The sequence below is a fragment of the Maylandia zebra genome, linkage group LG12 (genome assembly GCF_041146795.1).
Source record: "Maylandia zebra isolate NMK-2024a linkage group LG12, Mzebra_GT3a, whole genome shotgun sequence".
In the NCBI taxonomy this organism is placed as follows: Eukaryota; Metazoa; Chordata; class Actinopteri; order Cichliformes; family Cichlidae; genus Maylandia; species Maylandia zebra.
Window position 1 is genome coordinate 15,612,562 of NC_135178.1, and position 21,171 is coordinate 15,633,732.

General features: G+C 44.3%; 1 protein-coding gene across 3 annotated transcripts; it reads left to right on the top strand.

The window, feature by feature from the left end:
- Positions 1 to 457: 457 nt before the first annotated feature.
- On the top strand, positions 458 to 19,438 carry LOC101474083 (inositol polyphosphate-5-phosphatase A). Of its 3 annotated transcripts, none has more exons than XM_076890462.1 (9): positions 458 to 544; positions 8,626 to 8,667; positions 9,352 to 9,452; positions 9,706 to 9,790; positions 17,009 to 17,082; positions 17,168 to 17,279; positions 18,027 to 18,095; positions 18,175 to 18,231; positions 18,662 to 18,746. In XM_076890462.1, the coding sequence occupies exons 1-8, from the start codon at positions 485 to 487 to the stop codon at positions 18,217 to 18,219; spliced, it is 588 nt and encodes a 195-aa protein (XP_076746577.1). In that variant the 5' UTR covers positions 458 to 484; the 3' UTR covers positions 18,220 to 18,231; positions 18,662 to 18,746. The 3 variants fall into 3 exon arrangements, with proteins under 3 accessions (XP_076746577.1, XP_076746576.1, XP_076746578.1); XM_076890461.1 differs by lacking the exon at positions 18,662 to 18,746 and adding an exon at positions 18,882 to 19,438 and having other exon boundaries at positions 459 to 544; XM_076890463.1 differs by lacking the exons at positions 458 to 544; positions 18,662 to 18,746 and adding exons at positions 1,978 to 2,110; positions 18,882 to 19,436.
- Positions 19,439 to 21,171: the final 1,733 nt, after the last annotated feature.

Here is a 21,171-nt window from a genome sequence, read left to right on the forward strand (position 1 = left end):
TTTTCCAAATATTTATTTATAAGTGACTTATGTATGTATGTATGTATATATATGTATATATTGTACTATTCTTAGTTAGCGTATTGTCTGTCTTGTCTTAATGTTGGTTTAAAATGGAGCACTGTAACAAAAAATAATTTCCCCCAGGGATCAATAAAGTATTCTGATTCTGATTCTGATTTAGTGATGGTTGGTTTATCACTGATAAACATATTCTATGGAAATAGAAAGAAAAAAGCTGCGATCTGACCAAATGGATAGAAGAGCATGTGGTCAGCCCATTAGAACACCGCCCACTTGCAGAAGGTTTCCCAGGGTTTGTCAGCAGCAGATGCCCAGTCCTGGCTGCTTATAAAGCTCTCTCTTTCTCAGACACACACCTTGATAAGCTCCTGCAGATTCGTATCGCAGGGCTGCATGAACGTCAGTGGTGACGCTGCTGCTGCTACTACGAAGTTTCCTTGAAACTGCTTGCGTTGTTAACATGGAAACAGACACGGATGTGCTTCTTGTCACTGCAAACGTCGGCTCACTCTTTAATAATGTAAGTAGAATGGCATCACAATTAAAGTCACACTATAATGATGGTATAGTCACAGGATTATGTAAAAACTCTAATAGGCTCATGCATAAATAAGTAAGGCAGGGTATAGGGTATGAGGAAAGCTGGGGGGGGGGTTTAACATTGAATGGGCTCCATTGCATGGAAGAGGATTAAGGCCACTGGACGTCTTTTTGTTTGTTTTTCCAGAATTCCGAGGAAAAAGTTTAGAATCCTGAAAAAGTCTTCTCTTGTCTTATTCTGAAATCTTAGCAATGCCTTTCTTGCTGCAACTCTTCCAGTCAAACCTTCAACTCGAAGTCTTCTAATCACAGTTGAAACTAAGACTTGCTTACTCCGACCGCTATTAAGCTGCGCTTGAAGCTGTTGTCCTGTGAACCGCCTATCACGCAAGCTGGTAACTATCAGAAACATCCTCTGATTAAGCTGTGGCTTTTGATCAGCCAGACCTCTTCCTGTTAGAGTTTGTTTCTGAGTGCCTTTTGACGGTGAAGGAAACTGTACTGACACCTTGACTTTCTTTGTAATTTTTCTGTAGGTTTAGAATGTTATGATGGTCTGTCTCTCTTCCACACACTACATTCTGCAGTGCAGTACTGTTCAACTGATGGTCACGAGGGTGTGGTGCTCTGTGTTCTCTGCTCCCGTGTGTCCTCACACCCCGTGCTCTCTGTCTTCTTGTTTTCCCACGCTCCTTCTGGGGGAAATAACAGAGGCATCTGTCAGGACACTCAACTACAGAAAGCATACACTCACTAGCCGCAGCTCACTAGGAAAATTGACTTGGAGCTCAATCACACTCTTAAATAGCTCCCCTGACAAGGCTGATCAGCTGCAGGTGCGTGGCAATATCTTCAGGTGTGGCCAGTCATGCAAGCATGAAAACACAGGAACAGCAACACAGTGCAGCAAAAACGCATATTAATATTATATTTTAAAATTATTTTATAAAAATAATTTCATAATTATAATTTTATAATTTATAATTATTTTATAAAATAAATTAATTCCTTCTAACAGAACGCACACACACAGATATAGTCTTGTGAAAAAGAAAAGGCATTCTCTTTCAGTTCTAAGGTTTAATGTACTGAGTTATACATGTACATGTTATACATGTACATGTAAAACAACATGTTATTATTATGGGAAAATGTAAAAACAGTGTATCTAAAATTAAGTACACCCATATTGTAGGGGTGCAACGATATTCGTATCGATATTGAACCGTTCATACAGTGCTTTCGGTTCGGTACGCATATGTATCGAACAATACAACATTTGTAATTTATTTTATCAACTTTCCTTCTGACGATGCTGTCTGTGTTGAGCGCTCAGTGAATCTGTGTTCGACTACTCCGCCTAGGCTGCACTGTCAAGCGCAGATCCACTGAGCGCTCAACACAGACAGCATAGTCAGAAGGAAGAGCGCAGGGCAAGCTAGCAAGACAGAAGTTAAGCTCTCCTTGCAACATGGCACTCCCCCACCCTCATTCAGATCTGGCGTTTGGAATTATTTTGGTTTTCATGTGACGTATGACCCTGAAGGTAAGCGAGTCATGGACTAAAGTAAAACAGTATGTTGGATGTGCCATGCAATGCTCAATTACATGGGTGGGAACTAGTGTGTTAGCGCAGTTAGCTCGTTAACGTGTTGGCCGTCTAGCCCCATGCACGGGGCGATCGGCGGTAGCTCGTTAACGGAGATTTGCCGTGTTGTGGCGTTAAGGTCATTTCAACGAGATTAACCTGAAAGCACTAGTGGGAACACAACGAATATGACTGCACATTTACGCCTACATCATCCTAGTGCAAAGACAAAAACAACAAGCATGCTACTAACTTTAGCCGAGTCATTTAGACAGCTGTTAGCACATGATTCTCCTTATGCTGCTGAGAATATAGCCCAGAAGAAGCGGATAGTATCGCTTTTATTTTGGAAAGAGACATTTCTCTGTAATAAACTCTCTTTTCCTAAGATGAGTGATTCCTCAATCAGATACAGGGCTTGCAATATCGCTAGCCCGACGTCCCGGGGCTAGATTTTTTCAGTCGGGCTACCAGAATCTATCTCTGCCCTGCCCGTCGGGCTATTGTAGGAAGTAAAAATATATGTCAATGCTTTTGCATTCTTTCAGAAATGTAGCTGGGTAATTATGTCATTGGCATCGGTGAGCCACTCTCAATATGTGACATATTGAAATCGCGTTTGAATTTGCGCTTGTTTTTTGCTTTCACTTTGCAATCGTGCGAACTGTGTATAGAGAGCGACAGCACTGATCTGTGAGTGATGATAATTTGTGCACCAATTCCTCTGACATCGTCTTATTAATCGTTAGCTTACTATGCAAACATGACAAGTGAAATCTCCCGCAGCAAGCTTAAACATGTGAGAGGTTGATCGTGCAGAGAATCGCTGAGCTTATGTGAGTCCGTGTGTAAAAGCAGCAGGATTTATATTTTAGTTCTGCTGAGCCAAATAAGACAGGTCAGGGTGAAGAAGTGACAGCCAAAGAAAAGCTTACCACAAAACGGAGAAGTTATGACAAATCAGACTATAAGGCAAAAAGAAAGTGCAGCTTTATGGTTTCATGGACAAAATAATTTCTATGGCTGCAATATGACGAGCTAAATAACCAGGGCTGCACATAAGTGGTCCGCAGGTGCGCATTCGCTGTCAAAATAAAAAACACGCACAAGGGTTAGGGTTAAATTTAAAAACTGTACTTTTGAGTTAAAATATATATTTATAATTTTAATAAATGACAAATTAAAAAGGCATGAACCTTTTTTTTGTATCGAAAAAATATCGAACCGTGACACCAAAGTATCGAACCGAACTGAACCGTGAATTTTGTGTATCGTTGCACCCCTACCATATTGCTTCCATACCAGGTAAGTAGCCGCCAGGTGCTGCTAATTAAGTGGGCGTGATTAACTGATCATCAGCAAGTGTGAGCACCTTTATGAAAAAGAAGTTTTTCTAGCATATGTTAACAAAGACAGAAAGACACCAGCCATGATCTTGAAATGAAACGCAATGAAATTGCAAATAAAAACCTAAGAACTACACATCAGATTCTACAAGTCTCAGTTAGAATGTTAAATGTTACAACTCATGACAGTATTTTGGCCAAAATAACATCTCTGATAGGCAGAGTCTCCCACCCCATGCATGTAAATGTTGGTGAACTGCAGAGCTCCTTCAGTGACGGACTGCTGGATCCTCGATGCATGAAGGAGCGTTTCCGCAGGTCCTTCCTCCCTGCAGCTGTCAGACTGTACAATCAGAACTGCTCCCAACAATCACAGATTTTACATCAGCGCTGTAACTTGCACTATTTTATCAACCGATTCACACTATAACCAGGGTTTTTCATTATTATTATTAGTCCTTTTACCTCCAGGTAAAAAATCTCATTGAGATTAAAAATCTCATTTTCAAGAGAGACCTGGCATCATGGCAAAAAAAGTCAAAATACACATACCACATAAGTATATAACAAGCCTCTTATCTGCATTTAATTTTATTTAATTTAACTTGGCAGCACAGCTTTGGTTTGCAAATTTGCATCTCATCAAATCACAAGATTTCTCAACCAATGTCCTTAAGAAAGACGAGACTAAGATGAAGATGTTTCACCATAATCCATAGTATCACATTTGACAATAACCAAACACAGCGTATCAGCAAAGACCTCATACAAGCCGACAAGCACAGCACAGCAGCCAGAGGTTGTGGGGGCCTTGCAGTGATTGAGCCATGAACTCTACTGTATGCAAAAGTATTATACAGTCAAATATAAGGCCATCTGTCTGACAGCCCAGATTGTGTCGTGCTGCAGGGCAATGACCCCAAGCAAAGCAGCTCCACATTGATTTGAGAGAGTGATAAAGTCATATAGATAATGATTACTCCTAAGTTACTCCTGCATACTCCTACAAGACATCAGATCATTTAGTCTACTTAGTTTACCACACACTAGATCTGCATTTTGCTTTAGTTTTTGTTAAATAAATAATTCCACAGTGTAATATGTAATGTGCAGTTGTTTATGTGGGACGGTATTTAATAATTTTTGAACCTGCTAGGGGCAAGATAAACTATTTTTTATTATGTCCTAGTAAGTAAAAGCTTAAAACGGAGAGAGGGTGTTATTTATTTTACCATGACTGCAATATTTTTAGTCCTTTAGCTTTGAACATTTTAAATAGTTGAAGATTGGCTAACCTTTTTTCTTTAATTTGGTGTAGTTATGATATAAAGTGAGATGTTATAACTTTAAAATGTATTAATAAGTGGGCATGGAAATGATTTCCATGCCCACTTAAAGGAGCAATGTAAAAAAACTGTGATATCAAAATACATTGTCCACAATAATACTGCTATCATGGCACTGTGACTCTGTGATAATTGAGACATTGCAATAGCAGTGATATATGATTATATCTGTGCAAGTGAGGGAGAAAATACCATTTGAAAGGAAAAAACATGAATTAAATATCTATTGTGTTGTCAAATTCAAATTCAAATTCAAATTTTATTTGTCACACACACACAACCATACACAGTATGACATGGGGGTGAAATGCTTGTAGCTGTACAATGCCCGACCATTAAATGACAGAAGAAAAGTTTTACAATATTTACAATTTACTACAAAAATTTACAAATTAACTTAGGAATTTACAGTAAAGAATGTGCAAATAGCAGAAGAGATTATAAAGATAAGGATTATAAATTATAGGAACTATAGGATTATAGGAAATGTGTGGTGGTGCGTGTGGTGACGTGTGTGAGAGTCCAGTCTTATAGTGACGTGTTTGGGAGAGTCCAGTCCTACACCTGGTTCAGGGCCCGAATAGCCTGGGGGAAGAAGCTCCTCCTCATTCTCTCTGTTTTGGCCTTAAGGGAGCGGAAGCGCTTCCCAGACCTCAACAGTGAGAAGAGTCCATTGTTGGGATGGGAGAGGTCCATCATAATCTTCCTAGCTTTGGACTTGCACCGCTTGGTGTAGATGGACAGCAGGTCAGGGAGCTCTGATTGAATGATGCGTTCTGCCGAGCGCACCACCCTTTGCAGATCTCGTCTGTCCTGCTTGGTGCTGTTCCCAAACCAGGTGCAGATGTTTGACGTCAGGACGCTCTCGATGGTGCAGGAGTAGAAGTTCTTGAGCACCTTCAGTGGCAGATGGAAGTCTCTAAGTCTTCTGAGGAAGAAGAGACGCTGACGGGCTTTCTTAACCAGGGTGTTGATGTGACAGGACCATGACAGGTCCTGAGTGATGTGGACACCCAGGTATCGGAAACTGTCCACTCTCTCCACTGGCGTGCCACTGATGATGAGGGGTTTGTAATTCCTCGCCTGCTTTGTAGTGAAGTCCACGATCAGCTCCTTAGTCTTGCTGATGTTTAGGAGGAGGTTATTCTCCTGGCACCAGGTCTCCAGGTTCCTAATCTCCTCCAGGTAGGCCGTCTCGATGTTGTCGGAGATCAGGCCCACAACAGCAGTGTCGTCAGCAAACTTGACAATGGAGGTGGTGTCGGATGTGGCTACACAGTCATAAGTGTACAGTGAGTACAGCAGGGGGCTTAAAACACAGCCCTGAGGCACTCCAGTGCTGAGTGAGATGGAGGGGGAGACTTGTTTTCCTACCCTCACTGATTGGGGTCTGTCTGTGAGGAAGTTGAGGATCCACTGACACAGTGATGAGCTGAGTCCTAGATCCGTCAACTTGGTGAAAAGCTTAGAGGGAATTATTGTGTTGAATGCTGAACTGTAGTCCACGAACAGCATCCTAACATAATTCCCTCTGCCAGTGTCCAGGTGACTCAGGGATGTGTGGAGCAGGTGAGATATGGCATCGTCTGTGGAACGATTAGTCCGGTAAGCAAACTGAAGTGAGTCGATGGTGGGAGGAAGTGAAGAAGTGATGTGATCTCTCATCAGTCTTTCAAAACACTTCATCACAATTGAAGTCAGTGCTACTGGACGGTAGTCATTGTGGCAAGCGGGCTGTTGTTTCTTTGGAACAGGGATAATAATGGACCGTTTGAAGCACGTGGGAACCACAGCTTGGGCCAGGGAGAGGTTGAAGATCTCCGTGAACACCGGTGCTAGTTGATCAGCGCAGGCTCTAAGGACCCGGCCAGGGATTGCATCTGGTCCTGCTGCCTTCCTGGTGTTCACCCTCCTGAAGGTGTTCCTCACGGCATGCTCTGTGATGACGAATGCATTTTCTTCATTGGTGCACTCCGAGCGCGGGCAGCCGTTTGTTGTTTTAATTGATGCGGCGTCGAAGCGAGCATAAAACGTGTTCAGCTCATCAGCCAGTGAAGCATCGGCATTCATCATTGAAGAAGCTGGTCGTTTATAGTCCGTTATAGTCCGCAGTCCTTTCCACAGGCTCCTAGAGTCGCACTGTCGTAGCTGTGACTCTAGTTTTTCCCCGTAGCTCCGCTTTGCCTTTCGGACCGCGCTGCGCACGTTGTAGGACGCAGCCTTGTATAGGTCCATATTACCGGAGACAAGCCCTTCATTGTAGGCAGCGGTGCGTGATCTCAGAGCGTCGCGGATGTTTTTATCCACCCACGGCTTCTGGTTGGGAAACGTTCGGATGATAGTTCTTTCTGCTGTGTCGTCCGCTAGTTTCCCGATAAATCCCACAACCACTTCCGTAAACATGTTGATGTCATCAGAGCTGCGCCGAAACATGTCCCAGTCTGCGTCATCCAGTGCGTCCTGCAGCGCGGCCACCGATTGGTCCGTCCAGCGAGCGACCTCCCTCCTGATTGGTGGTTGCTGCTTTAGCCTTTGTTTGTAAGCAGGTATGAGGAAGATGGCGGAATGGTCCGATTTTCCAAATGCCGGCAGGGGTTGAGCCTTGTAACAGTTCTTGAACGGGGTGTAGCAGTGGTCTAATGTCCTCGTGCCCCGGGTGGGGCAGTTGATGTGCTGGTGAAGGTTGTGAAATGTCCGTTTGAGATTCACTCTGTTAAAATCTCCCATAACAATGAGTGCGGCATCTCGGTGAAGTGTTTGTTGATGTGTGAGAGCCTCATGTAGCTCACATAAGGCAGTGTCCGAGTCCGCGTGAGGCGGAATGTAAACAGTGCAGGCAATGACCGCAGTGAATTCCCGAGGGAGATAGAAAGGGCGACACTTAACGATCAAAAGCTCCAGATTGGGCGAGCAAGAGCGTGTGAGTGGGGAGATGTTTGTGCTGTCGCACCATCTGTTGTTCACCATCAAACACACTCCACCACCTCTTTTCTTCCCCGACTCCATTGTCCTGTCCATGCGGTAAACCGAAAAGAACCCCGTCGGCTGTACGGCGTGGTCTGGTATCGCTGGGTTCAGCCAAGTCTCGGTAAAGCAGAGGAGGTTGCAGTCCCGAATGTCTCTCTGGAACTTGATTCTGGCTCTGAGGTCATCAAGCTTGTTCTCGATGGATTGAACATTGGCTAGCAGGATACTGGGCATGGGTGCGCGGTGTGCGCGAGCCCGTAGCCTGTTCCTGATGCCGGCTCTTTTACCTCGAGGCCGTCGCTTAGGGTCGCGTCCTTTGTTCTCTCTCAGGATCTCCTTTGGCCAGGTTGGGTCCGGAGTTAAACATGGTGAAATGCTCGTGTACTGCAGACCAATAGAAACCAAAGTGTCTCTACTGTAGCGGATTTGTGTGTTTTGCATGATGCCCATGCAAGATTATCGCAGATATAGCAAAAAGTGACGAAAAACTGCAAAAAGTGGAGAAGTCAGGGCAGAGCATCCAGCACGGCAGCCGACCTCACCGGCGCCATTTTGTTATGAGTTTCTTTTTCTTCACTGCAAATTGGTTAACCTCTGCTGCCTTTAGCCTCACGATCTGTGAAATTTAAATAGGGACATCATGTTATCATAGATTAAAACGGGAAAGTAAATATTATCCATTTTTGACACCTACAAATAAATAATCTATGAAAAAAATTCTGATTTCCAGATGTACTGAAAAAAATGTGTGGATCTGAGCCCAAATTATCTGAGCCCATATATATATATGTTTGTTTGTTTTTACATTTCATAGGTCGGTGAAATTCAAAGTGAATGGTTAAAACAACTGTACAAGGTAAGCTTGAGCTTCTGCATGTTGCAATAATAATATTACAGTTTGTTTTGTTTTGTTTTGTTTTGTGGAGAGTATGGCCACTTCTAGGAAGCGAAACCTGTGTTGGTTCTGGCCACTGTTCTATTATACAGTTGTAATTACTGATAGCATATCTGCATTCAAACATCACTAAAGCATATGCTTTTTAAAAAGACCACTCGAGACAAGCTGAAAGGTCAAATATTTAAGATGTGGACATACTTCAACATACAAGAAAACATTCCACTTTAAAATTGAGAGAAAGTGGCCTCTTTTTGTACAAATGGTGTTCTTTACTAGTGAGGATAAAAAGGCAGGATGATTTCCTTTATTTTATCAAATAATCAGTAAGCAAAGCTAACTACAATGTTGCTGTTTTTATTTATTAACAGGAATGATATGCGATTACCTTTTTTATACTTTAACTGCTTAAGATAACTGAACCTCTCTTTTTTAAGTATAATTTGGGATATTTTAGTACGTTTGAGCTGCTCCTGCTCTATTTAACTTGGGCGGCATTGCAAACACAAAATTTCTTGTATCTGACATTACAAATTAAAAGGCTTCCCTGGAGACGATCATCATTATTGACCTTCTACACCGCTCAGTGCTCTTTAGTGTAAGCATGTACGTTGCACTGAGACTTTTTGCTTTGCTGTATAACAGACTATCCAGAGCTACAAGCCACACTTCATTGCCCTGCACTTGCAGGAGGTGGGAGGAAAGGACTACATGTTAAACATGGGCCATGCAGAAAACTTGTTCTGGTAGGATTAATATGCTGATTATAATGCATTTTGCCATTTCCATTGATTCGTTGTTGTCAATTAAACAGTTCGTTATAATGTGTCAAAAAAATGAAAACCATCTACAGTTACAGTATATGTCATTTGAGAAGCGAGAACCAGTCAAGTCATTACATCTTTATTTAAAATCATAACATTAATTGATGGCTTTTAGATATGTATACAAAGAAACCTCCATTGCAGTGATCATACTTTTTTGCTCTGCTGTTACCAGGACCCTCGGTTCCAGTGAAGAAATGAAAGACTTTGACAGGTCTTGCATTTATGTGGACAACCAGTTCAAAGGAGATAGCTTCACGGTAAGAAAAACAAAAATGTCTCATACAGAGCAGTTGCTGTGTGATAACTGGATGCAGTCAATGTATTCTGCTGGGGAAAATCAGACGTTTCTGAGAGTGACGTCCCAGGGATCCCAGGGGCTATGTTGTCTGGGGGCTTTTGCCCCCTGGTAGGGTCTCCCATGGCAAATTGGTCCTGGGTGAGGGACCAGACAAAGAGCGATTCAGAAGATCCTTATGAAAAGAACATCGAGGGAACAGTTTACCCTGCCCGGGATAGGGTTACCGGGGCCCCGCCCTGGAGCCAGGCCCGGGGAGGGTGCCCGAGGGCGAGCGTCTGGTGGCCGGGCCTTAGTCCATGGGGCCCGGCCGGGCACAGCCCGAAGAGGTGACATGGGCCCATCCTCCCGCAGGCCCACCACCCGCAGGAGGCGCCATAGGGGTCGGGTGCATTGTGTGCCGGGTGGCGGCCAGGAGCGGAGGCCCTGGCGGACTGACCCCCGGCTGCCAAGACTGGCAATAGGGACATGGAATGTCACCTCTCTGGTGGGGAAGAAGTCTGAGTTAGTGCGTGAGGTTGAGAGGTACCGGCTAGATATAGTCGGGCTCACCTCTACGCATGGCTTGGGCTCTGGAACCAGTCTCCTGGAGAGGGGCTGGACTCTGTCTCAGTCTGGAGTTGCCCCTGGTGAGAGGCGGCGGGCTGGGGTGGGTATTCTAATATCCCCTCGGCTTGCTGCCGGTACGTTGGGGTTTATTTGCCTGTTATTGGCCATAACGAACACCTTGTTCGAACATAAGAGTGTCCATAAGTGCACGTGGCACCAGGACGCTCTAGGCCATAGGTCGATGATCGATTTTGTAATCGTATCATCAGACCTGTGACCATATGTTCTGGACACTCGGGTAAAGAGAGGGGCTGAGCTGTCAACTGATCACCACCTGGTGGTGAGTTGGATCAGGTGGCGGGGGAGGACGCTGGACAGAGCTGGTGCACCTAAACGCGTAGTGAGGGTGTGCTGGGAACGTCTAGCAGAGGCCCCAGTCCGCGGGATCTTCAACACACACCTCCGGCAGAGCTTCAGCAGCATTCCGAGGGAGACTGGGGACATTGAGTCCAAATGGACCATGTTCAGCGTCTCCATTGCCGGAGCTGCTGCATTGAGCTGCGGCCGCAAGGTGGTTGGTGCCTGCCGTGGTGGTAATCCCCGAACCAAATGGTGGACACCAGAGGTGAAGGGAGCCACCAGGCTGAAGAAGGAGTACTATCGGGCTTGGTTAGCCTGTGGGACTCCGGAGGCAGCCGAGGTATCGACAGGCCAAGCGGAATGCGGCTCGGGCAGTGGCTGAAGCAAAAACTCGGGTGTGGGAGGAGTTCGGAGAGGCCATGGAAAAAGACTTTCGGACTGCCTCGAAGAGATTCTGGCAAACCGTCAGGCGTCTCAGGAGGGGAAAGCGGTGCTCTACCTGCACTGTGTATAGTGCTGGCGGAGCGCTGCTGACCTCGACTGAGAAAATTGTCAGGCGGTGGAAGGAATACTTCGAGGATCTCCTTAATCCCACTGACACGTCTTCCGAGGAGGAAGCAGAGTCTGGGGATGAGGGGAATGACCCGCCAATTTCCGGGGGCGAGGTCACTGAGGCAGTTAAACAACTCCTTGGTGGCAGAGCCCCGGGTGTTGGTGAGGTCCGCCCCGAGTTCCTGAAGGCTCTGGACGTTGTAGGGCTGTCCTGGTTGACACGCCTCTGCAATGTTACGTGGAGATCAGGGGCAGTACCTGTGGACTGGCAGACCGGGGTGGTGGTCCCCATCTTTAAGAAGGGGGACCGGAGGGTGTGTTCCAACTACAGGGGGATCACACTCCTCAGCCTCCCTGGGAAAGTCTATGCCAGGGTGCTGGAAAGGAGAGTTCGTCTGCTAGTCGAACCTCGGATACAGGAGGAACAATGCGGTTTTCGTCCTGGTCGTGGAACACTGGACCAGCTCTTTATCCTCTCGAGGATACTTGAGGGTGCATGGGAGTTTGCCCAACCAGTCTACATGTGTTTTGTGGACTTGGAGAAGGCATTTGACCGTGTCCCTCGGGGTGTCCTGTGGGAGGTGTTGCAGGAGTATGGGGTGTCTGGCCCATTGCTACGGGCCATTCGATCCCTATACATCTGTTCCAAGAGCTTGGTTCGCATTGCCGGCAATAAGTCGGACTCGTTCCCGGTGGGTGATGGGCTCCGTCAGGGCTTTGTCTCCGGTTCTGTTCATAATTTTTATGGATAGGATTTCTAGGCGCAGCCAAGTGGCGGAGGACTTTCACTTTGGTGGCCTCAGAATCTCATCTCTGATTTTTGCGGATGATGTGGTTCTGTTGGCTTCATCGGGTGAGGGCCTCCAGCTCGCACTGGAACGGTTCGCAGCCGAGTGTGAAGCAGCGGGAATGAGGATCAGCACCTCCAAATCTGAGGCCATGGTTCTCAGCCGGAAAAGGGTGGAGTGCCCACTCTGGGTCGGGGATGAGTTCCTGCCCCAAGTGGAGGAGTTCAAGTATCTCGGGGTTTTGTTCGCGAGTGATGGGAGAAGGGAGCCGGAGATCGACAGACGGATTGGGGCTGCAGCTGCAGTAATGCAGACGCTGCACCGGTCCGTCGTGGTGAAGAGGGAGCTGAGTGTAAAAGCGAAGCTCTCAATTTACCGGTCAATCTACGTCCCTACCCTCACCTATGGCCACGAGCTGTGGGTAGTGACCAAAAGAACGAGATCGCGGATACAAGCGGCATCCGTTCGGCCATCCGGGAGGGGCTCAGAGTAGAGCCGCTGCTGCTCCACATCGAAAGGAGCCAGCTGAGGTGGTTCGGGCATCTGACAAGGATGCCCCCTGGGCGCCTCCTGGGTGAGGTGTTCCAGGCATGTCCCACCGGGAGGAGGCCCCGGGGCAGACCCAGGACACGCTGGAGAGATTATATCTCTCGGCTGGCCAGGGAAAGCCTTGGTGTTCCCCCGGATAAGCTGGAGGAGGTGGCTGGGGAGAGGGAGGTCTGGGCCTCTTTGCTTAGGCTGCTGCCCCCGCGGCCCGGCCTCGGATAAAGCGGATGAGGATGGATGGATAGATGTTTTTGGAATGACTTTCCCACCTTCCTAGCAAAAGAGAAAGAAAGGAAAAGCAACTCAAGACTTTTGCACAGTAGTGTTTTTTGGTTTTGTTTTTTTAAGTATTAACCCACACTCCTCCCAGGTGATACCCTCACACTGAACATTTGACAGTAGGGGTCAATGGCTGCATCTGCAGATTGAAGCTGTGTGAAGTCAAAAAAGGGGATACTCAGTGGCCAGGTGAGAGTAGAGACAGGACAAAGTCAATACATTTAAGTCTAGATTAAAACTAGGGCAGCTGTCTTCTAAGGCAGAAGACAGAATCTAGCTAAATCCAGTGGAGTGGTTTGGTTTAAACTAGATTAAAACCAACAATTATATATTTTAAAATAAAATAATTAAACATACTCACCGAAAATGGATTTAGCTACATTCTGGGCCGCGTTTCCGAATGCAGTAGGTAGCGAGCTGACTGGAGACCGTAACAGCCAATCAGAATTTTTGCATCAAGTCTGTGATTGGCAGGTTTTGTGGCACACTTACAGTATAACGGTGTACAGTGGTCCCTCGCGGTCCTGATTGGCTGTAGACCATTGTCAATCAATCTCGTGCCTCCTGTCTCCTGAATAGTACAGAATGCGTTCAGTTGTCCAATTTATATAAATATTCGATCGTTAGCGGTGTGACTCTGAAATGCTGTACTGTATGTTTGTACGTTTTCTCCCCAACAAACACCACAATGTCGACGAAACGTTTTGCACCGTCGTCAAAGGCACCTGCGGGTATCTTTGGTTTCATTCTGTGATACTGGACTTATTTTTCTACGAAGGTTTGAACTTTGAGAGTGTTTAAACAAGAGAGAAAAGTGTGAAAATGTTCATGCCTGTCTGAGAAAAATGTATAAAGTGTGTAGTCCGGGGTTTTACAGCCTTAAAACATCTATAATAACTGTAAAAAATAAAGTTGGCTACTTCGAGGATTTCATCTATTTCATAACTCCCGCGATAAACGAGGCACCACTCTATAGAGAGTTGAGCGCGCACGAAGCAGAGATGTGAGCATGAAGACCTAGGGCAGGTCCGCAGGTATCTGTCAGCACACAGCAGAGATCTGAACAAGAGCAAATGCCAACAACTGAGCGAGAGGGGCTGTTATTGTGTGTGCAATAATAACAAATAATAGCAAACACTGAAATACATTTCTTGCATGAAGAAATTAATTTTGTCCCCTCAAATTAAACTTTTCTTCGCTCAAAATAACCTTCTTCTCAAAATGCAACATTTGCGCATGCATTTCTTTTAACGTGCGATCAGAGAAGAGGCACAGAAATAAACAATACTTTGGGCCGATGTTAGCAAGTGTGCGTTCATAGAACCAGTAAGTCACGTTGGGAACCTATTTTTATTTCTGTTGCAGTTAATTTACCCATGTAGACACCCATTACTACTGCCTGTGTGACAGCTATGCTGTAGAAGTAAAGTAGATAGTAGCCTGACTTCACAGGGTATTTCTAAGTTGTTTTCTGTTGTTGTGGAGAGTAATTGTTCAGAAAGGTTTTACCTGATGCAGTTACTGTGCTAACATACGAACCTGTTCTTGCTAATAACCCCTGTGTAAACATAGCGGCATTTGATTGAGCAATTGTGTCCACTAGAGGGTGGTGTTGATTTAATCTAAATTGGCTATAAGCCATCCTGTCATGTCTTTATGATAATCTTTTCATGGTGTCTGTTTCTGTCCACGCTTAAATGGTGTTCTCTGTAGTGCTTAATGTGAGAGATGCTGAACCAGTGAAAGATGTTTATGTTATTGTACTAATTTAAGAACCACATCCGTACCAGCTAGAGCGTGTGTTCGATGCGGGCCAGTTTTAAATAAAGTTCTTCAGCACTGTGACATAATTCCCCGTCTCTGACCGGACCTTATTAACAGGGAACAGTACAGAATCACGTTTCAGAGATAGTGGACTAGTGTGTTCACATTCTGTTGTAACCCATAAACTGAACGGTAATGTAACGACATCCATCTTTCACTTTCACAAAAGTAAAACATCACCACTTCCACCTATAGTTGGTTGTAATGGAGGTGGAGTAAAATGGATCCACTCTCCCTGCCCAGCGCGTACTCCCCATGCAAGGGAAGCAAATTCTGTCGGGGATACCTGCCTTGGCACAACACGTCCTTGCACAACAACCTTGTGTTGCAGCCAATGAAACAGACTCTTCCTCCTTTGCCCAGGTGTGCTGGGGCACAAGCGGTTAATACCTTTTAAATGGTTTTAATTTTCTGTCTTTATTGATTTTACATTGCACGATTAATCAGATAAGAGGAGCAGGGAGTTAGTACATTTAAAATTGTTAGCCCCACGTCAGGGATGATTGGGTACAAAAACAGACACGCACACTTCAGGGCCCTTTTGGAAATATTTTAGTATTATTATTGTTGTTGTTGTTGTTGTTATTTGCCTGTGCCATTTGTCACTTTAGCAATCAGAATTGTTTTCTTAAGGCCAGCCAAGAAAAACAGGGGAACGGGGGACAGTAAGAGAAGACACTGAGAGAATCCGTTGGATCACCTGTTAAAACAAGAAAAAAGAAAACAAACAAGAGAACAACACAATACAGAGATCAAAGCAACAACTAGATATGTATAAGTAACAGTAAATACTAAATATTGAATGTTATTGAGCAGCACGCAAGGCCAACAGCGCACAATATGCTTTAAGATAGCATACAAGGAAGATATAGTTTGTGTCTGTGAGCACCCGTGTGTACACCTGTGTGCATGAGCGCGTTTGCGTTCAAAAGGTTTCTCCATGTAACAATCTGCTAGAGGGTGTGGGAAGCCATAGCCCTGGCCCCAGAGCATGAAGCAGCCATGGAGAAGACCCAGGCCCCAGACATCCACAGGCCCTCCAGAGTGTGAAAGCCCAAGGAGGACCACTGGAGAGGCAAATGCACCACATTCCCAGAAAGAGCTGAGGAGAGCACCAGATGTGGGGTCACCCAGCAGCCACGGTGCAGATGCCACAGGTGGCTGCGGTGATGAGCCCGCAGGCCATGCCGGCAGACAGTCATGCCAGAGCGGATCGAGCCCCAGTCCCTGAGGTCCGAGGGAACCCCACCCCCCCAGATAGGGTCCGACCTGGCCAGGGGCGCCAGGCCTCACCAAGCAGCCAGTGGGAGTATGCGGGGTACATACCTGAGCGCCCAGCCCCAGACACTGAGAACCACCAAAGGTTCTGAGGGCTGAGGGCATCAGTTTGACATAGACAAACTGGCACACACAGACACAAGCATACATTCCCACCCTCATGCACATAAATACAAATACTCAGCACTCGCGCAACGTGGAGACAAACAGAAATGAACACTATACACCCTTTCACACTTCCCAAACATACTTTACACTCCGAGGTTCAGGTACCACCGCCCCCAGGGGGGCAATGAGCCCCCAGAGCCAGGAGATGTTACCCTTTTCCCTGGGGTGGAGGGACGGACTGCCCCCGGCCCGGCAGCTGCAGGGATGGCCCAGCGTCCCAGACCCCGACCAGACTGCCAACTCCTCCCAACCCCCTGCCCCGATCGTGTACAGAGAATGGGGGTGTGAAGACCCCACACCTTACTCAGCCCGCTCATATGTCTTGTTGATGTGTAATGTTCTAAAGTGCATTTAAAACACAGGAGTGGCATGGTGCTTCCTGCCAGGAAGCAGTAGGTGTCAGCAAAGCCCCTCCTGCCCCTCCTGGGGCATCGGCCCCAGGAAAGACTATTATTTAAAGTTTGCTGTGTTTTCGGAGAGTAACAATGCACTGTGTCATACATTCAAACTACAAAGCATACCAAATGTTCTTACTTTCTTTGAAGAAAGTACTGCCCCTGCCCCAGTCTAAGAACTGAGACTGAAGGAGTCACTTGGATGAGTGACGAAATGTTTCTCCCACAAAACGCTACGTCCAGATGAACAGAATCAACTTTTGGAGATCAGCAGGAATACTTCAAAGAAATGACAGCGCAGTAAACACAAAAAGGGAGAAACATTAGTAGCAGTAACCCAAATTATCCCCCATGTTAAATCTGCACTCACTCACATCATGCTTGTTTTTCATGTGTTGATGTTTGTAGTCATTTGTAACCATAGTGGCTTCTTTCCCTCAGCTTTTGAAGTATGACAAAGAAGTTGCAGCCTTCGATGATGTTATTAGGGAAGAGGACATCAAGTTTCCACCAAGGTCTGTAACTCTGCTACTTGCTGCAAATTTCTGCCATTTACTTTTCATGCTTTAAGAATTTGTTCCCCTCTTGTCTTGTGCTCAGCTACCCATACAGTGAAGAGCATGCTAAACCAACCCAGTACATGAACACTCGCTGTCCTGCCTGGTGTGATCGCATCCTTATGTCACATACAGCCCAAGATTTAATCCACAGGGTGAGTCTTTGCACAATCACATCATTTCATGATGACAAGAACACAATTTGATATAATACGTGAGTTAGCATGACGTGTTAAGGAAGCACTTTGGCAAGCTAGCCAGCCAACATTTCTAGTCAATGTGTTTTAGCAGTAGCATTAGTTAGCAACATTTTAAGGTTAACCAATTATGCTGCATGACTCTGACTCTGGTTAGTTCGTAAACCTTTGCTGATAGTGACGGGTTAATTTATCAGCCAGAGCAGTTCTAGGGGTTTAAAAAAATTAGCTAGCATTATCTATTTAAGATAGTGTTTCGCTACAATATGTAGCTTGCAGTTTGTCTGTTTTTGCAGGAAAGCTAATGTTAGCTAACAGATGGTGATACCTGTGTTTGCAAAAAGACTTCTTTTCCTGTAGAAGTCTGTGAGCCAAAGTCTGTAAAAGTCCTCCTGAGTTTTTGGGATTGTTCTGGATCATATTTTGAAATTGAGGATTAACTTTGGTGTAAAACTACATCTTCATTGCATAAGAAGTTGTAAATCACAAGTCATTAGACAACGGGCTTCGCATACTTTGGTACACGGTTTTACATTCGTGCACACATACTGTATAACCTTTAATATATAATGTGATGTAAATCCACTATGAACATAATCCAGCCCACACAAATGTGATACTCAAAATTTAACTTAATATAATTTAAGAAGAATCTGTTCGTTATGTTTACATATAAATGATCTTCAAGTTCATTCTTCTTTTCAGAGAGACGATGGTGAGAAGAGTGTTGTTTACAACACAATGGGTCCTAATGTCTGTATGGGAGATCATAAGGTAACAGATTACATAAGCAGTGTGTTGTGCACATCAGCCATGTGGACTGACTCTGATGTTTTTTGTTTTTCTTCTGTAGCCTGTGTTCTTGTCCTTCTCACTGAAGACAAATGACCACATCTGATACTTCTAAATGGTAAGAAGTTTCACTGAGTGTGTGTGTTCTGTACTGCATGTGCAAGTGCAGCTGAGTCGATGTGGTAATTCCAGTGAATGGATTCAGTGTGAGAGAGTGAGCGCAGTAATCTTTCTCTGGTCCCTGGAGAGCCATAACCTTACTGGCCCAGTGGAGTCGGGATATGAACTAAGTAATGCGTGCGGGACATAAGAGATCCTTTGTGCACATCGTAGTTGGAGTGCAGGCGATCTGCACTCTCGCTGATCTATGTCTATTGAATCCTCCTCACTGTCACTGTGGCTACACATTAGGTTTAATGCTGGCCTGCTTTTCATTAATTACCACATGGATGGCTGGCTGGAGACACATTCACATTGTGCGGGGCATTTTTACGGCCATTTTTATGGCCATGATTTTGTTTTGCTGCCATTTCAATTTTTTTTTTAAGGAAGAACTGCCTTTTCATGATTGTCCTTCTTCACAATGGGAGTGCTTGAAGAGGCTACAACTATCTTCTTTTGTGTTTTTGACATTTCAAGGCATATGAAAGGTTTGGCCTACTGCTATTATTTTTAGGCTACATTTTAGCTCTTGCAAGGTGTGTTCATAAACATGTTGTTTATGTAACCGTTGTTTTTTTGTGAAGTAATGCCTTGTGTCTTGTCTAGGCTTTGCTGCCTCCGTCCTGATTGGGTGCTGCTGCCTAAATCAAGTCGATCAGCAAAGCCCTGTATGTCTGGGGAGCTGTACTTCTGGCCATTTTGACTGCTCATACTCACTCATTGGGTTTTAGAGGCTTAAATGCCTTTGAGTTGTATTTTTAGCCACATGTGATTTTGTTTAGACTGTGTTTGTAGGGTAGAGCTGCCTTTAATTTGTTATCCCTAATTTTCTCCTGTTTATGTGGTGATTAGGTAGGTTATTTTTGTAGGGTGTATATTTTGTTTTATTTGGAATTAAGCAAGTTAACTTTTAATTTCTTTTTAGGGATGTTGTATTTGTAATATTGGCAATATTTCCTTAAACTTAAATGTCAATCTGAACCAAACCGAGATTTAAACTAGCAGAAAATAAACATTTAACAAAATCTTATTAAAAATTATTTTCTTGATATTTAATCTGTGTATTAATAAATATACTATAAACAATGTTAATGTAACTAAAATAGTTGGTGAAATGAAGGAATAAAAAACTAAAACTCACTTTTGAGAAGTACATGAAGTTTGATCCATGCTTAATAAACTTGAGCTTAAAGTGAACTCTCCAAGTTGCCTCATCAGAGAGTTGCAGTCAGCTTTGTTTGCTAAGCAGCTTCAAAAACTTATCTTGCAGGTGTGACTGACACAGTTATTGTGTATGCTCTTCATCAGTAACAAGCAGCTCATTTGCTGTGAAACATAAACTTTCTATTCTCCCTCTCTTATCTCCAGTGGTACCACAGCCATAAAATATTTCTTAATGAACCGTTTAGAAAATCTTTCCCCCGACACACACACAAAGAGAAACAAAAACCCAAATGCTTCTAAAATGTGAAATTTAATTTGTATAGCCATTTCATTTAGTAAAATCAACTGCAAAAAAACAAAACAACTTTTTCTTGTTGCTTTTTATGCATCAAATGCTCTATAAAGACTTACCAGAGTTCTTGTTGTTGCTCTGCTTCACCATCTTGAAGAAATAAGTAATACTTCTCATATGCGTCTGGATAGAAGATGTGCTTGCGTCTGTTTGTTGGTATGAATGTCATGAAGTGACAAAATGGACTGGTTCCTATGTAGCGCTTTTATACTCTGAGCACTCAAAGTGCTTTACACAACTTGTACATTCACTTATTTGCATTAGCATCTGTTTCTATGCTTTTTCTAAGTGCTTTCTATCTAACATTCACATGCATTCATACTCTCCTGAATGCACCGGAGAGCAACATGGGATTTGGCAGACTGGAGCAGACTAGGATCAAACCACCAACCTTCCAGTTAGTAGGTGACCTGCTCTTCCACCTGAGCTACAGCCACCCCATTTCTTCTGTGCAGTGCGGAAGAGCATCAGTCAAGATGGTGAGATGGACTTGTGCCCTTTGTGACTCTGGTAGTTCTTCTGAGGATACACTGCCATCTTGCCACACCTTCACCATCTGTGAGCACAAACTGCTGCTCTGCCAGCATGTAGAAAAATCACAGAAGTGAAAACCATTACTACTATTAGAGCTCAAGTTTGGATAGTTTAGCTCTAAATATGTCACACTAGCTCTTAATTTCAACAATCCATTGAACAGACAGGAGATTAGTGGACAGCTTGGCATTATATTTCACAATTATGGCCAATGAATTGTTGCATGATAGAGCATCTCTTAATTCTGAATGAATACAGTAAGGTATCACTTTCAATTCAGGTGTCAAAGTAATTTTTCAAAACTACATTTTTTTTCCTTTTCCCTTAACAAAAATACCCCACACTGTAAATATATAAAACTATTAATAATATATAAACTTTTTTTTTTTTTGATTTGTATATTTGTACATTTTATATTTTTTCTTAATACTCTTCATGTGTATAAAGTGCTGTAGAAACTGTGCACCTCACCTCCTTTCTTTTCCCACATGTTTGCACTGAGTAGGAGATTCTCTGTATCTCATTGTACATGTGTATAGTGACAACAAAAGGCATTCTATTCTCTATTCTATTACTGCCTGGCTAATAGTGACGAACTTCAGGGGAATTCATGATGACAGAAAGGTCGAAACACTGAAGTCTTTTCTTGTTTTTGTGACTTCAGCATGCTGGCAGACTTAAAGATTTGTAAGTGATACTTACAGGGTAGAAACTTCTTTTTCATCCATTTAATCAAATATTTTATGCCTGAGCTGTCTCAGTCCCTCTGTAGCATTCTGCAACTATGACTAACCTGAGGAGGCTTGGTTTTGGCTGCAGGTATCCCTGTACATCCTTCTCAACAGT

Bases quoted from the DNA above. Each gene is read 5' to 3' on its own strand.
- LOC101474083 (XM_076890462.1), top strand. From the start codon at position 485: ATGGAAACAGACACGGATGTGCTTCTTGTCACTGCAAACGTCGGCTCA. The intron at 8,668-9,351 runs GTAAGCTTGAGC...GCTGTATAACAG, and splicing joins GGTTAAAACAACTGTACAAG to ACTATCCAGAGCTACAAGCC. The intron at 9,791-17,008 runs GTAAGAAAAACA...TCTTTCCCTCAG, and splicing joins TCAAAGGAGATAGCTTCACG to CTTTTGAAGTATGACAAAGA.